The 15,258-nt window shown below is 39.1% G+C and overlaps 1 protein-coding gene across 2 annotated transcripts in view; it reads left to right on the top strand.

Annotated features, from left to right (window-relative positions):
• The window catches only part of BRF1 (BRF1 general transcription factor IIIB subunit), a 236,285-nt gene that overhangs the window by 164,685 nt on the left and 56,342 nt on the right, over positions 1–15,258 (top strand). For both annotated transcript variants that reach the window (XM_084629960.1, XM_084629961.1), the window contains exons 12-15: positions 8,402–8,463; positions 11,396–11,477; positions 11,578–11,633; positions 13,656–13,912. In XM_084629960.1, coding sequence (XP_084486086.1) covers positions 8,402–8,463; positions 11,396–11,477; positions 11,578–11,633; positions 13,656–13,912 — 457 coding nt within the window. The remainder of the gene's footprint in view (positions 1–8,401; positions 8,464–11,395; positions 11,478–11,577; positions 11,634–13,655; positions 13,913–15,258) is intronic.

Raw genomic sequence — 15,258 nt, 5'->3', positions numbered from 1 at the left:
GGTTACTGGGGAAGAGCTGTTTGGACGCGTCCTTCCCCCCAAAATACTTCCCAAAACCTTGCACCCCACTTCCTGGACAAGGTTTGGTAAAAAGCCTCACCAATTTGCATAGGTGACCACAGACCCAAACCCTTGGATCTGAAAACAATGAAAAAGCATTCAGTGTTTTACAAGAAGACTTTTAATAAAAAATAGAAGTAAATAGAAATAAAGAAATCCCCCCTGTAAAATCAGGATGGTAGATATCTTACAGGGTAATTAGATTCAAAAACATAGAGAACCCCTCTAGGCAAAACCTTAAGTTACAAAAAAGATACACAGACAGAAATAGTTATTCTATTCAGCACAATTCTTTTCTCAGCCATTTAAAGAAATCATAATCTAACACATACCTAGCTAGATTACTTACTAAAAGTTCTAAGACTCCATTCCTGTTCTGTCCCCGGCCAAAACGACTACAGACAGACACAGACCCTTTGTTTCTCTCCCTCCTCCCAGCTTTTGAAAGTATCTTGTCTCCTCATTGGTCATTTTGGTCAGGTGCCAGCGAGGTTACCTTTAGCTTCTTAACCCTTTACAGGTGAGAGGAGCTTTCCCCTGGCCAGGAGGGATTTCAAAGGGGTTTACCCTTCCCTTTATATTTATGACAGCTCCTTTGTAGGGAGAGGTCTGGCAGGCTTACCCTGCTCAGTTGTTCTCCTCTTCTAGAAGGTGGAGGGTGCTCCAGTTTGTTAGACTAGACCTTTTTTAAAATTTAAAATGCCCCATTTAAGGCATTTTCCAGAGACTTCTCTTTTCAGTCCAAATGTAAGGTGTTTGGTCTGAGATATTTCATAGTAAGAGTTGTTAAAGTTTGCTCTCCTTGCACTAGTGAGAACATTCTGCAAGATGGTGACCCTGTATTTGTGCTATATTCTGCCATCTATAGTTAGCAGGAATGGTCCTGTGAGGAGGTGGCATGCCGTTTGTGGTGTGGTGGTGTGTATGTTTTCTTTCCCTTGGACAGCTATGAGGCTGAAGTCTCAGTGAACAGGACTCCTTAGCTCTGATTAGGCATCAGTAAGTTACACGTGTAATTTATGTTTAAATTGTTTGCATGGCCTCATGTAGTTTGTGGCCAGTTGGGCCTAAATTTGGCACTCAGCTGCAGTAGACTGAAATTTTTTATGTAGTTCGAGGCATAGTCAAAAATAAACAGTTTCATTTAAAATCTGGAAACAAAATCAGTAATATATTTCTTGTGACGTTTGTTTTGCTCTATTCCTGCATTTCTGCATTCCAATTTGTGACAGACTTTTGTGTTGACAATAAATAGCTTTGTTTAAATTGACTGGGAGAAGATGGAGGTTTTGGCAACTGGCTAGGGGACAGTTGGGCCTTTCTGGCTACCAGAGACATGTGGGAAGTGGATTGGGACTGTGGGAGAAGCACATTCGTTTAAAATGATCAGCAGTGAAATCATTGACAGTGCAAATCTGCCTTGCAAAATTATCAAGAAAAGTTGTCAGCCCATTCAAAAATCAGCTAGCCCAACTTTACCATAAACAGCAACATGCTCCTTCTCGTCCAGTCAGACTGCGTGCACATACCTTGTTTTGATTTGGGCTTATTCTCACATGTCCCTACCCTAGGATTTTCTCATATACACTCTTTACACCATACTTACTTTTGTACTTCATAGCTTTCTGTTCCAAACCAGGTAGCTACACCCACTCTGTCATCCATGCACTGTTCAACCCACAAGCTTAATCACTGTTCTATTCACCCACCCTCCATCATCCGTCTCTTCCCCTAGCCCCCATCATAAATTCCCTTCCCCTCCAAATTGCTTCTCATCCCACATCAATTAATCCAGTCTTTTTCACAGCAATTCATCGGTTCCCGTTTTCTTTCCCCCTTTCCTTCCAGATTCATCAGTTATCCCTGCTCTAAGCTATTCTCTCGCCAGTGGCTCTTTAAAGCTCTAGAAGTTGCCTTAGCATCACTACCCCGTTTGGCCACAAGCCTTCCGATGCTGATGGGTTCTTTGGTTCTCTTGCAGGGTGCTTTACTTGCTACTGTGATGTTTGATCCCTCTATCCGATATTTCAGTTTATGTTGGTGTTTGTTCTCCAATTACTTTGTTTGGTATTTATCTAGTTTTCATGAAAATGCCTGTTGTGAGTAAGCATGTTGTTTTTGTCCTATTATACATAAAGTATTTCTAATGCATTGAGAGCCTGATCACTAATGCAATGTTGCATGAATTAAGTTTTTTGTGCTAAAGTGCTTTAATTCTATGACTACTATAAAGCCACGTGACTGAGGATGTATTTTACAGTATAGTACAAGAGAATCAAGTTGCCTTCCACTCTAGAAGCCTCAGAGGATTTCCTGAGAACCACTCAGTCTTCATTGTTGTCAGTAAGGAAATCCTCTTATCTGGACCGTGCAATAAATTGTTTTCCTCCTATACTAGAAAGAGGAAAAAATGCTCTTAACCTTTGTCTTTTTACTGTAGTTTTTTGTATATCCAATAACTGTATTCTTGGCTAATAAAAAATCACCTATGAAGGTGCTGTATGGCTTTTTTAGTAAGTGGTTTGTTGTGCATTTATTATTTGTGGGTAACGGTAAATAATCCTAAAGATTTACAAACATAATCCAGTATGTCTATATTTATAACCCTCATGTCTATCAAAGTAGGTTGGAGGGACCATAAAGGCTGTTGACAAAACTTTATGTTCTGGGAACTGGGTGGGTAACTGTCAGTTTCAAGTTTCAGAACAGTAATTGATTCAGAGCCATGATTGAAAGCTGTGGAAGTGGTGATCTCCCTTCTGGTTGCACTAGACATTAGGCAGGGAGAGGAAGAGTTCTGCTTGTGCTGTTTTCCTGTTTACTGTAAATACAGACTTTCTGTAGCTTAAAAAATAATAAACTGTTTTTTTTAAACTTAGAACTCTGTTTTTATCTGTACCCTGCAGTGTTTTCCCTTAAAAGAAGAAATCTCAAACTTGTAAGAACCAGATCAAATCACATCATTGCTTTTAACTCACTTCTGAAGATCTGGGACCAGATGTTGCTCACATCTGTCGTTACCAAATAAATAAATAAATAAATTATTTCAACTATTTTTATTAAAGGAGAAAATTATCATGTAGAGGTTCGTTTTGAGTAGTTCAGCATTGGAGAAAAATCTTTCCTGACATTTTAAAAAAAGGGGGAAGGGGCAAACAAATTTCTGGGCCCTAGAGCAAGCAGCATAACACACAACAAATGAATCATAGAATATCAGGGTTGGAAGGGACTTCAGGAGGTCATCTTGTCCAACCCCCTGCTCAAAGCAGGACCAATCTCCAATTTTTGCCCCAGTTCCCTAAATGGCCCCCCTCAAGGATTGAACTCACAACCCTAGGTTTAGCAGGGCAATGCTCAAACCACTGAGCTATCCCTCTGCCTGTTTACAGCTTTTAGGATCTACTGGTGTTTAGGGGATTGCGATGGAATTTTTGTAGCAGAATAGCTATTCTCTGTTTTGAAGTTACGGTTAATAATGGTATTTTGTAACAAAAGACTTTATTTAAGGAGAATGTAAAGCTAGCAATTTGAATGCGCCTCCTATTCTGAATAATTCTTTGCATTTAATGAATGCCTACCAAATTGGCAGGAGAGGGACTATTGGTAGGCGGAGAGGGTATCCTCCATTTATTCCCTGTACTACTGTTACACAGCATAAAGTAATGCTTCTTGTAGATAACTTGCTTCCAGAGTCTTCTCTGCAATTTACCAGTTGTCAAATGAGTTTTCTGTCGCTGTCACTAATTGAACGAATGAAAACAACTGGCATCTACTTCTGTAACAAGTTTATATTGAAAACGACAACATGAATTTGTACCTAGTGCCTGAAATTTTATCATTCTCAGTCTGGCAAATTAGGATTCTGTAAGGAAATGGACACCAACTGTGTGGTGACTTACCACATTTCTAAGGGCTCGTCTACACATACAGTGCTGCAGCGGCACCAATGCAGTGTGCCGCTGTAATGCTTAGTGAAGATGCTATCTATGCTGACAGGAGAGCGTCTCCCACCGGCATAGGTACTCCGCTTCCCCAAGAGGCTATATCGACGGGAGAAGCCCCCCTGTTGACATAGAGTGGTCTAAACCAGGGATTTGGTCTGTATAACTGCATTGCTCAGGAATGTGGATTTTCCACACCCCTGAGCGACGTAGTTATACTGACATAAGTCTGGAGTCAAGTCTCAGGCAGAACTATGTCAATGGGAGGGCTTCTCTCATTGACATAGCTGCTGCCTCTTGGGAAGATGGAGTACAGTAACTACTCACTTATCGTCATCCCAGTTAATGTTGTTACCTTAGTTTATACCAGCATCATGAATATTGTGAAGAGGTTGCAACAGAACAATTTTATTTTCTGTTTATTGTTGGATGATTCTGTATTGCTGTCCTCCCTACCCTTTGATATCATATTGGGGAGTAGGGATAAAAAGTTGATAAATTTTGAGGGAGTGCCCAGTATGGTTAAAGAAGTGATGTGGCTCAGACATTATAGTAGATTTTGCTCTTGATGGATCAAACTCCTACTGACTTGCAAAGGAATTGCTCTGAGAGCAGAATTGGGCCTACATTATTGTGAACAAGGATTTTAGTGACATTTGTAGGCAGGATAGCTATAAATACATAAGGAGCAAGAGAAAGTCAAAGAAAAGTCTAGGCCCTTTACTTAGGGGGGAAGAAGAGCTAATAATAGATGATGTCAAGAAAGCTAAGGCATTTAATGCTTATTTTGCTTCAGTATTCTCTAAAAAGATGACTTATGACCACATTCTTAGCACAATTAATATTAACAACAAGGGGGAAGGAATGCAAGCCAAAATAGAGAAATAATAGGTTAAAATATTTAGATAAGTTAGATGTATTCGGTTAGGAAATTAATCCTGTAGTACTTAAGAAACAAGCTGAAGGAATGTCAGAACTGTTAGTAATTATCTTCAAGAATTCATGGAGGATGGTGAGGTCCTAGAGGACTGGAGAAGAACAACCATATTACCTATCTTTAAAAATGGAAACAACGAGGGCCCAGGGAATTATAGACCAGTCGGCCTAATTTTGCTGCCTGGAAAGATATTGGAACAAACTTACATATTTTATAAGTACCTGATGGAGAATAGGGTTATAAGGAATAGCTTGCATGGATTTGTCAAGAGCAAATTATACCAAAGCAACCTAATTTCCTTCTTTTACAGGGTAGCTGGCTTAGTGGTTGAGGGGGAAGCTATAGACATGATACATCTTGAGGAAGGCTTTTGACACAGTCCCACATGACATTCTCATAAGCAGATTAGGGAAATGTGGTCTAGATGAAATTACTGGAAAGTGGGTGCACAACTAGTTGAAAGACTATACTTAGAGTAGTTATCAGTGATTTGCTGTCAAACTGGGGAGCATATCTGCTGGCATCAGTACATAGTGGGTTAGTCTTGGATGCGGCACTGTTCAATGTTTTCCTTCATGATTTAGATAATGGAGTGGACAGTGTGCTTGTAAAATCTGCAGATAGTACCAAGCTGGGAGGAGTTTCAAACACTTTGGAGGACACGATTAGAATTCAAAATGACCTTGACAAATAAGAGAAGTGGTCTGAATTCAGCAAGATGAAATTCAATAAAGACAAATGCAAAGTACTTCACTTAGGAAGGAAAAATCAAATGCACAACTACAAAATGAGGAATAACTGGCTAGGTGATAGTACTGCTGAAGAGAATCTGGGGGTTATAGTGGATCACAATTTGAATATAAATCAACAATTTGATGCATTTGCAAAAAAGGCAAATATCATTCTGGGGTGTATTACCAGGAGTGTGGTATGTAAGACATGGGAGGTAATTGTTCCCCCCTGCTTGGCACTGGTGAGGCCTCAGCTGGAGTACTCTGTTTAGTTCTAGGACATCTTTAAGAAAGATGTGAACACATTGGGGAGAGAGTCCAGAGGAGAGAACAACGATACAAGGTTTAGAAAACCTGACCTATGAGGAAAGGTTAAAAAAACTGGGCATGTTTAGTCTTGAGAAAAGAAGACTGAGGGGGGAACTTGTGAAGTCTTCAAATATGTTAAGGACCATTATAAAGATGACTTGGATCAATTGTTTTCCACTGAAGGTAGGACAACAAGTGATGGGCTTAATCTGTAGCAAGGGAGATTTAGGATAGAGATTAAGAAAAACTTCCTAACTCTGTGGGTAGTTAAGCTCTGGAATAGGCTTCCCAAGGAGACTGGCCCATCATTGGAGATTTCTGAGAACAGCTTAGACAAACAGCTGTCAAGGATTGTCTAGGTTTAGGTGATCCTGCCTCAGTGCAGGGGGCTGGACTAGATAATCTTTTAATGTCCCTTCCAACCGTACGTTTCTGTGATTCTGCAGCTGAAATTTCACTCTTGTACTATGATGCAGTGAACTGGCGAAAAGCAGGTTTATACATGTTAGTATGGAATAATTTAAAATATTGTTTTTAAATATTTTTAAAGCTGTGGTGTCAAACTTTCACATGTTGAGACCTATGACCTTTGCAGCATTTGCTGAATTTATCATAAAGTTCAAAGCCACAACATTATAGTGGCAAGAAACCTTTTTTGAGGCATTTCCAGTCATTGTATTTACATAACATCTGCAGCATAAAGTTTTCATTTATGAGGCTGTCTCAGAAGAAAGTTAGAGCACAAAGTTTTGAGATTGCTTGGGATGGCAACAATTTCCAAATCACTATTATTAATTGAGGGAAAAGCTCTCTTCATATAGGGTTTAAATGAAGGAGGAAACACCTGATTTTGGTTATTTAGGGTAGTATTTTCAAATAAGCATAAAAGTGTTAAGGGCCCAACTCATTTTGAAAGTCTATGGGAGTTGGGCATGCGGCTTCCATATACCAATTTGAAAACCTCACCCTTCATCAATTTACAATTGTCCATTTGCTTTGGGCTCCTGTCACTGATTTCATGTAGTACAAGTGGCCAGTTTAGTTTTTTGTTTTGTTTTTTTTTCTATTCAGGGGATTCTTTGTCTCTTTCTGGAACACTGATGATTCCTACCCTTGTTTGTTTTAACTGTTTCGTTCCCCACAACTCTCAAGGCCCTGTATTGTGATAACCTACCATCTCATCAAAGAGAACTGCCTGGAACTTTCATCAAAACCCATCCAGCCACCCTTCCTTCTAGTACTGATGTTCATTCTCTACACTTCTCAATACCCGGAGGTCTGGGAGTTCGAGATCAGTCTAGGGAGTCAAACTCAAGTGTTTGACCACACTGGCCCTCAACATTTTGTTTTATATTTTGCTGCTGCAAGCTGTCTCTCAGAATGATAAAACTGTCTGTCTGATTTTCCACACAGTACATTGGAAACTAGTCAAATAATCAGTTGCCCATAGTTGATTAAACTTGGGGGGATGATCTTCCTTCTCCAGCATAATCCTTGAGCACATAACTAACATTCCACTTTTTCTCTGCAGAGTGTTTTATAATGATCTGCCCCTGCAAATTCTGTCATTCCTAGTTTAGGAATCTGTTTTGTCTAGTTGTTCTGGTTAATGGATATAATAAAAGTGTGGTTATGTTTTCAAACGATGTCAATAAAAATAAGAGCCTAAGCAAAAGTACAAATAAATTTGTAGTGCATACTCTATAGTAGAGACCTGATAATATTGGCACTTAATTAGTTCTTTCTATTCATAGATCTCAAAGTGCTTTCCAAAGGTGGGTAAACTTTATAATCCCCATTTAACAGATGGGAAAACTAATGCACCTAAGTTTACATGTCACACACAAGGTTATATGGTGGGTGAGTTAGTGCCAGGAATAAAACCCTAGTGTGGCTCCCAGCCTGGTGCCCTATTCACTAGACCACGTTGCCTCTTTGATAACAGAAAATATTTTCTTAATCATAACTTGCAGAGGATTCATGGCCCATTTGACTGTGATGGAGAAATTCCTGTGATGACAAGAGAAAAATCAAATCATCTGACTCCAGTGATTTCATCAACTTAATAGCAAACATCTGTTGCTGCTGCAAATTTTTAAAAAAAAGTCTACTGAAAATTACTGTAATATTTTTAGCTCTTCTCTGTGAAGCAATTAGTAGAGAAAGGGCTAGATTGGAGCGCATAGTCAGAATTCATTAACTGTGGTGACAATTTGTGCGCGCACACAATGAAAACAATAGGAAAGTGTGGTACATCTCTTCTGTAAAGGTGGCGGGGTGTAATCCTCTGAAAGGTGATTATTTGTTAACAAACCAATTATAACGAATACTATACTTCTGATACAATTAAAAGCAGAACTTGAATTGGAGTGGACGTTCAATGAATATGCATCTTAACTAAAATTTATATTGCTTTTATTTAGGTGAAAATACAGGAGATGGTGAACTAGATCTTAGTGGAATTGATGACACTGAAATAGATAGGGTAAGAGAGATTTTTATTCTATCTATCTACAGTCTCATCTTAGAAGAAAAATATTTTCTTATGTGGTTTATCTTCCTGTGCCCCAACCTCCCACTTTGATGGAATTTGGTTGTAATGCATATAGACGGTCAGGAGTTAATGCCCAGGGTTATGGGAATCTGGTACCAAAACTAATGCATGTGGCCAATCTGTTACACTCTAACTCATTCCCTGTAAGATATTACAAAATCGTAGTATGTTGTTACTGCTGCCATTTCTCATCATGTTGGAGTAATTGTTATTGGAAATGTATTTTATTTTAGAGAGGAAGGACCTTAAGTTTTATTTAGTATTAAATGCATCACGTAGCTACTCGCTGAAGATATGTTCAAGGTGTGGTGCTATCCTGGAAAAAGACTGTAAAATGGTGTTCTGGGCTCTCAATGATTTCCATAACCCTTACTCGGCTTATTTTATTTGCCTGTATGACAGTAAAGTGTAGCAGAGCTGGGTGAATAACTGATTTTTTGGTTAGCTGTTAGTTCCAGAAAACTGGGGGGGGGGACGACTTTGTTTTGGGTTAAAGTGAAGCCAATTTTTAAAAAATTTGTGACTAGTCAAAACATTCAGAAATATTTTGTTTTGGATCAAACGAAACATTTTGTTTTGATTTTTGGCATTGTAAACATTTTAAAAATAAAAGCAAAGGAAATGAAGTAGAGGAGGGGTTGTGGTACCGCCACCCCTTTTAAAGCCAGTAGCCCAGTGAGTAGGGTGTCTACATGAGGGTCAAGAGACCTGGGTTCCAGTCTCTGCTCCCGAGTGGGTATTCAAACCTAGGTCTGCTGCAAAGATATAGTGTATTCTGGGTTGGGGGTCTTTCAGTCTCTCCTGTTGGAGCTGTTCCACTTTGTATAAACAATTAAATATTCATTGGGGCAGGGCCTTGTACCTAGATCTCTCCTTTCCCAGGAGAGTGCCCTGGTTACTGAGCTATAGAGTCTCTCGCACGCTCTCTGGCCCAGACAAGTCAAATATTTCATACAAAGTGAAACAGCTTCAGCAGGAAAGATTGTGAGCCCCATCCCACAATTGTTAGTAACATGGTAGTGAGGGCACTCACCTGGGAGTAGGGAGGCCTGGGTTCAAATCCCTACTCCAGAGCAGGAATTCAAAATGGGTCTCCCCCATCCCAGATGAGTGCTCTAACCTCTGGGCTATTGGGCATGACCACCTCCTCAGTTTTGTGAATGGTGCCTAACTCGCCTTGTGAATCTTGCCTGAAAAACCAAAATGGTCCATTTTGATAATGTGAAAAAGGAGCTGTTTTGATATTCATTTTCACTAAAACACTTTGCCAGTATCGACATGAATTCATGAAATGTTTCAGGTGACCCAAATCTGCCTTTTTTGGGACAGGGGAGAGACGGCAAAAGTTTGGGCCAAAAATTTTCTCCCAGCTTTAGGCCCAGGGTAGGGATGCCCTTGTGTAAGGTGCTGTACAAACAGTGAAAGAGTTCCGGCCTCACAGCTTAAACATACAAGATAGACAAATGGTGGCTGAAAGGGAAACAAAAGCACTGAAGTGACGTGCTCAAGGTCACACAGCAGGTCGGTGCCTGAATCCAGGTCTCCTGACTCCCAGGCTGGTGCCCTCTCCACTAGACCATACTAAGCTTACAAATAAAAGTTGCAGTTAAAAAAAAACCAAAAACCCAGTGCTATAAATTCCTCTTCGTGTCCCGAAATAACTGAAAACAATGGGGTTGCATACATGTAGCTGAGAATATAATCTGATCTGCAGAATCTTTATTTTTGGTGATGGATGATCAGGAAAGAGCCCCGCTTGACTTTCAGCACCCAGGCTGAGTCTCCCAAGCAGGCAGTTAGGAAGAATATGGAGAGGAGTGAATGTGCTATGGAAGTAACAGAAACCGTAAATACAAAACCCTTCCATGCCCATTTCAGTTACTCATCAGAATAGATCCATAATTTAAACAGAAGCTGGGAAGGAACAAACCCATCTTCTCTTCCTGCTAGACTATGCAGTGAAGCCATAACTCTGATGCAAGCAGGGTGAATAGTTCAGCTATGAGTGAGTGTGTGTTCATTATTATGACCCAAATTTAATACACACAAATGAAACAGAGAAAATATTGGCTAGGTAAACTGGTATTAGAACAAATGTTTTTTTTCCAAGTTTGTCCCAATGTGAAAGACGACTCCTTGCATCAGTTTCATTAAAGTTGAATTATTTTTCTCATAAACTACTTGAGTGTATATTTTATTTTGAAGAAAATCTGAAATGGTAAAAGACATAAAATGCTAGAGAATCAAGCTGTTAGTTATTAGTTTTAAGTGCTAATAACTTACAATGCTTGGCTCTACTGTTTTAATGAATCCACAAAATACTTTTTTAAAAAATGTTCTTAAACAGATGATTGGTAATAGTTTGCAGTTTCTCCTCAGAGCTCTGCTAATGTTCCTCATTCCCAACCTGCAATCAGGAACCAGTGTTACACAAAGACTAGTTGTGCTGAACCTAATATTGGATTGGCATTGTAATCTGCATAACCGAAAGCTAGGATGAGATTCATCATGCCACTTTAATATTGCAGTTTCTGGACCACATTCTGGTCTGTCCCCCTGCCCTACACAACTCCAGTGACTTGAGCTAAACTGAATGAGTAGAACTGAAAATATAATTTGGATGAACTCAGATCTCCGAAGTGGAAGGACTAAAATACTAACTTATTGTGCGAGCTAGTGTTTGTCGCTTCTTTCTTTACTATCCCATTATTGCCCCTTGAACAAACTTTCCTTCATTAATCTAGTTCTAAAAATAAGGTGAATGTGAATTGCTCTTACCTGTATTTTTTTTTTTTTTACTATATTTTTGCCTACAATTTTCAGGTTAGTAACTGAAAAGAAATGAACTTTATTTTGTTTTTAGTATATACTTGATGAAACGGAAGCTCAAATAAAAGCAGAACTGTGGATGAAAGAAAATGCGGATTATTTAAAGGAACAAAAGGGTAAGAAGCATAATAACTGAAATGCTCTCTCTGGTCATATGTCTCAAAAAGCAATCTGATACCTGTCCTTCCTACTGGCTATCTTTTTGTCATCTTTCAGAGAAAGAAGCAAGAATAGCAAAAGAGAAGGAGCTTGGGATTTATAAGGAACACAAGGTATACAACTTAAATATTCCGCTTGTGCTTAACAGTGTCCATTTGCAAATTTACTGGAAACTCCTCTTACAGTGGTTTAGAAGATGCTGAGGGCAATCCAAGCAATAATTCAGTTCAGCTTTTTCTCATACCCCTAAATGTTAATGAAACTGTGCTGCAGCACTGCTTTTCAGATGGTGACTGTAACGTTTTCCTGCCTGAGCATTGTTTGCTTCTCTAGCCCAATACTCTACTTTACAGTCTCCCTGAACTCTCTTAGGTAGGGAACTTGTGTGCATTGCAGTTGTGGCCATTTTTTTTGCATGGTATGGTCAGTTGCATTTATGATTGCTATCCTTGGTGATTACTTTGTTTAAAAACTATTCTTAAAATGTTCCTGATTTTTTGAAAAGGCATTCATGTTGTATTTGTTCTGAGTTTGCTACAACTGCAGCACTTTTGTATATTGTTGCAGTAATGGTTTCTGGAAGAAGAGGTGAACAAATCTCCATTACAGCAACTTGAAGGAATGTCATTGTTCTACCTTTCATAAAGCATGTGACATTTATGTTAACAAGTGGCTTGTCCTCTCTGAGTTTAGCAGTTTAAAGCAGTCTAATTGGCCACATAGTCACAATTTACAGCATTAGTATTTTGTGTAATTGACCAAGTGACAAGGCAGTCTGTGCATAATTTTCCCCATGCAGCTAAAATCTACATTAGTTTTTGGTGTGTGTTTTCCATTAGTCTTTTTTTAACACACCAATGAAAAAGACACCGTTTCCCATTGTCCCCACCCCCAAGATACTTAAACAATAAAAAGTAAACCAGACAATGAAAGACTGTTTGATGCTTGAGAGTTTCTCATTCAGGCTACATTCATACAAATGGCATTGCACTAGTCATTTTCAAAACTGTGCATAATCCTCTGGCACAGAAACAGCCCAAACACCCACCTTTTTGTTCTGACAAGGTTGAGTTTTTCTCTGACTCCCTTCTGTTGCTGACAACTTCAGGCCAGAACTTGATTAACAAAGTGCCTGGGATTTTCAAGGTAGCATTTGACCCATGAAAGTAAATAGAACAGCTATGATGCATAATACACCTGCTGATTTAGATGTTAAACTTTTCTGAGAAGGAAAACGTTGGGCAAGACATCAAAGTTATTCCCTACTCTTTTAGAATGGGGACATGGGACCTCTCTTCACCTGAACAGTTGCCAGATAGAGGCAGAAAGATCTTCGAGTGTAACATCTCAACCTCTAGTTCTGGGTTGCCGTGTCAGTCAAAGACTTTGACTTGCAACTTTTTGACCCACACAAGAGTGCCTCCAACTGAACATCACTGTAGTGCTTAGCATCTAACTGGAACCTGTAATTGCTCAGAGGCCAGCATTAATGCCAATCCATTTACCCACTGATCGCCAACTCAGTAATCCAGTTGGCTTTCTTCACTGAATCATGGAGCAAGAGTCCTATGGTAATTTTGATCCTCACTTTGCAGAAATTAACTATAGGGAGAGTTGTAACCCAATATGGGTCTAGTTTTAAACAAATATTTTGGGAGAAATGTATATTTACTTTTTGGCTAATTTTATAAAATTTTATGGGAGCCCCTCTCCTCTCATTGGAACAACCCTGCCCCCCTGTAGATGACATTTGAGAAAGAGGCTATGTTTCTCTTTGGCAACAACGCAGAATGTTACTAATGGGTTAATTTAGTAGAGCAATTGTAATGACATGTGGTGGCATTTGGCAAAAGATACAAAAGCGAACACCTTGTCTCTGGAAAAAGTGACATGGACTCTACAATGTCCTCAAATGGCCAGAATCTCCATTTTACAGCTGGTACCAGTCCTGGCACCTGCAGCAGTACAATACCCTGAACACCATACTGGGGCATGGGCTTGGTACTGACCCCAGGTGAACCGTGCTGCCTACTGGGTCATCTAACACCAGAGTCAGCAGCACTGCAGATCACCTTTCTGTTCTGCTAAAACTATTTTGATTGTATCTAAATCACTAATTTTATATTTTAATTAAGCCAAAGAAGTCCGCAAAAAAGCGGGAGCCAATTCAAGCCAGCACAGCAGGAGAGGCAATTGAAAAAATGTTGGAACAGAAGAAAATCTCAAGTAAAATTAATTATAATGTGCTAAAGGACCTGAACAGCAAAGGAAGTAGCACACCAAAGAAAGAGGACGACAGCACTGATGACAGCAGCAACACCAAGAAGCTGTCAAGAAGAAAATCTACTGCCAGTAGGAATATAGCCAGCACTGTAAACAGTATGGGGAAAAGGTATTGCCATTGTTCATTTATATCTCTTAGAGGCTGTCTATGCAACTTTCTGTACAGACAGTGTAGATATTGTAACGCTTGTTTGAGACTAAAGTAACGTTAGGGCTCTGACTTTATTTATTTTTCATGCAATGCCACAATGAAACCGTATTTGCAGACCACATATCAGCTGACAGCTTCTGTGTGGATTAACCATCATAGTGTGAAAGAATCAATCAGAATTCACATATGAATCTTTCAGCCACAGACATCTATTCTTAATGTAATTCTGACATTTCTTGTCCTTCCTTTCTAAGTTGGTTTCTTCATCGTCACAGACATGACACTAAAATGCTGAAGTTTTGGCTTTTCCACTTGATATGAAAAAATAGATAGTATCCATCTGTTATGGCAGCTAGCTTGTTTGATTAGCTTTTATTTTAGTTTTATTCCAAGCTTTTATTGTTAATTGATGACACAAATATAGGCTGCAGTTTCCACGGCATGCATCCGATGAAGTGAGCTGTAGCTCACGAAAGCTCATGCTCAAATAAATTGGTTAGTCTCTAAGGTGCCACAAGTCCTCCTTTTCTTTTTGCGAATACAGACTAACACGGCTGTTACTCTGAAACAAATATAAAGCTTCACAGTAAATATGCATGTCAGTTTTCTGGTCTGGCCTTGCAAATGTTTAAGGCTGTGATGAAAACTCCTATTTTATTGAGTAAAATAATCAAACTTGTTGGATAGAAGTAAAGTATACGAAGAAACTGGTGTGTGCTATCTGCAATATTCAACTGTTTAATTAGTCTGCTTCAGATAATCATTTGAACTGCTTCTATGCATAAGTTTCAGAGTAGCAGCCGTGTTAGTCTGTATTCGCAAAAAGAAAACGAGTACTTGTGGCACCTTAGAGACTAACAAATTTATTTGAGCATAAGCTTCCGATGAAGCAAGCTGTAGCTCACAAAAGCTTATGCTCAAATAAATTTGTTAGTCTCTAAGGTGCCACAAGTCCTCCTTTTCTTTTTGCGAATACAGACTAACACGGCTGTTACTCTGAAACAAATATAAAGCTTCACAGTAAATATGCATGTCAGTTTTCTGGTCTGGCCTTGCAAATGTTTAAGGCTGTGATGAAAACTCCTATTTTATTGAGTAAAATAATCAAACTTGTTGGATAGAAGTAAAGTATACGAAGAAACTGGTGTGTGCTATCTGCAATATTCAACTGTTTAATTAGTCTGCTTCAGATAATCATTTGAACTGCTTCTATGCATAAGTTTCAGAGTAGCAGCCGTGTTAGTCTGTATTCGCAAAAAGAAAACGAGTACTTGTGGCACCTTAGAGACTAACAAATTTATTTG

Source organism: Lepidochelys olivacea (assembly GCF_965140295.1).
Source record: "Lepidochelys olivacea isolate rLepOli2 genome assembly, chromosome: 6".
NCBI lineage: Eukaryota > Metazoa > Chordata > Testudines > Cheloniidae > Lepidochelys > Lepidochelys olivacea.
This window is presented reverse-complemented; position numbering and strand designations above follow the sequence as displayed.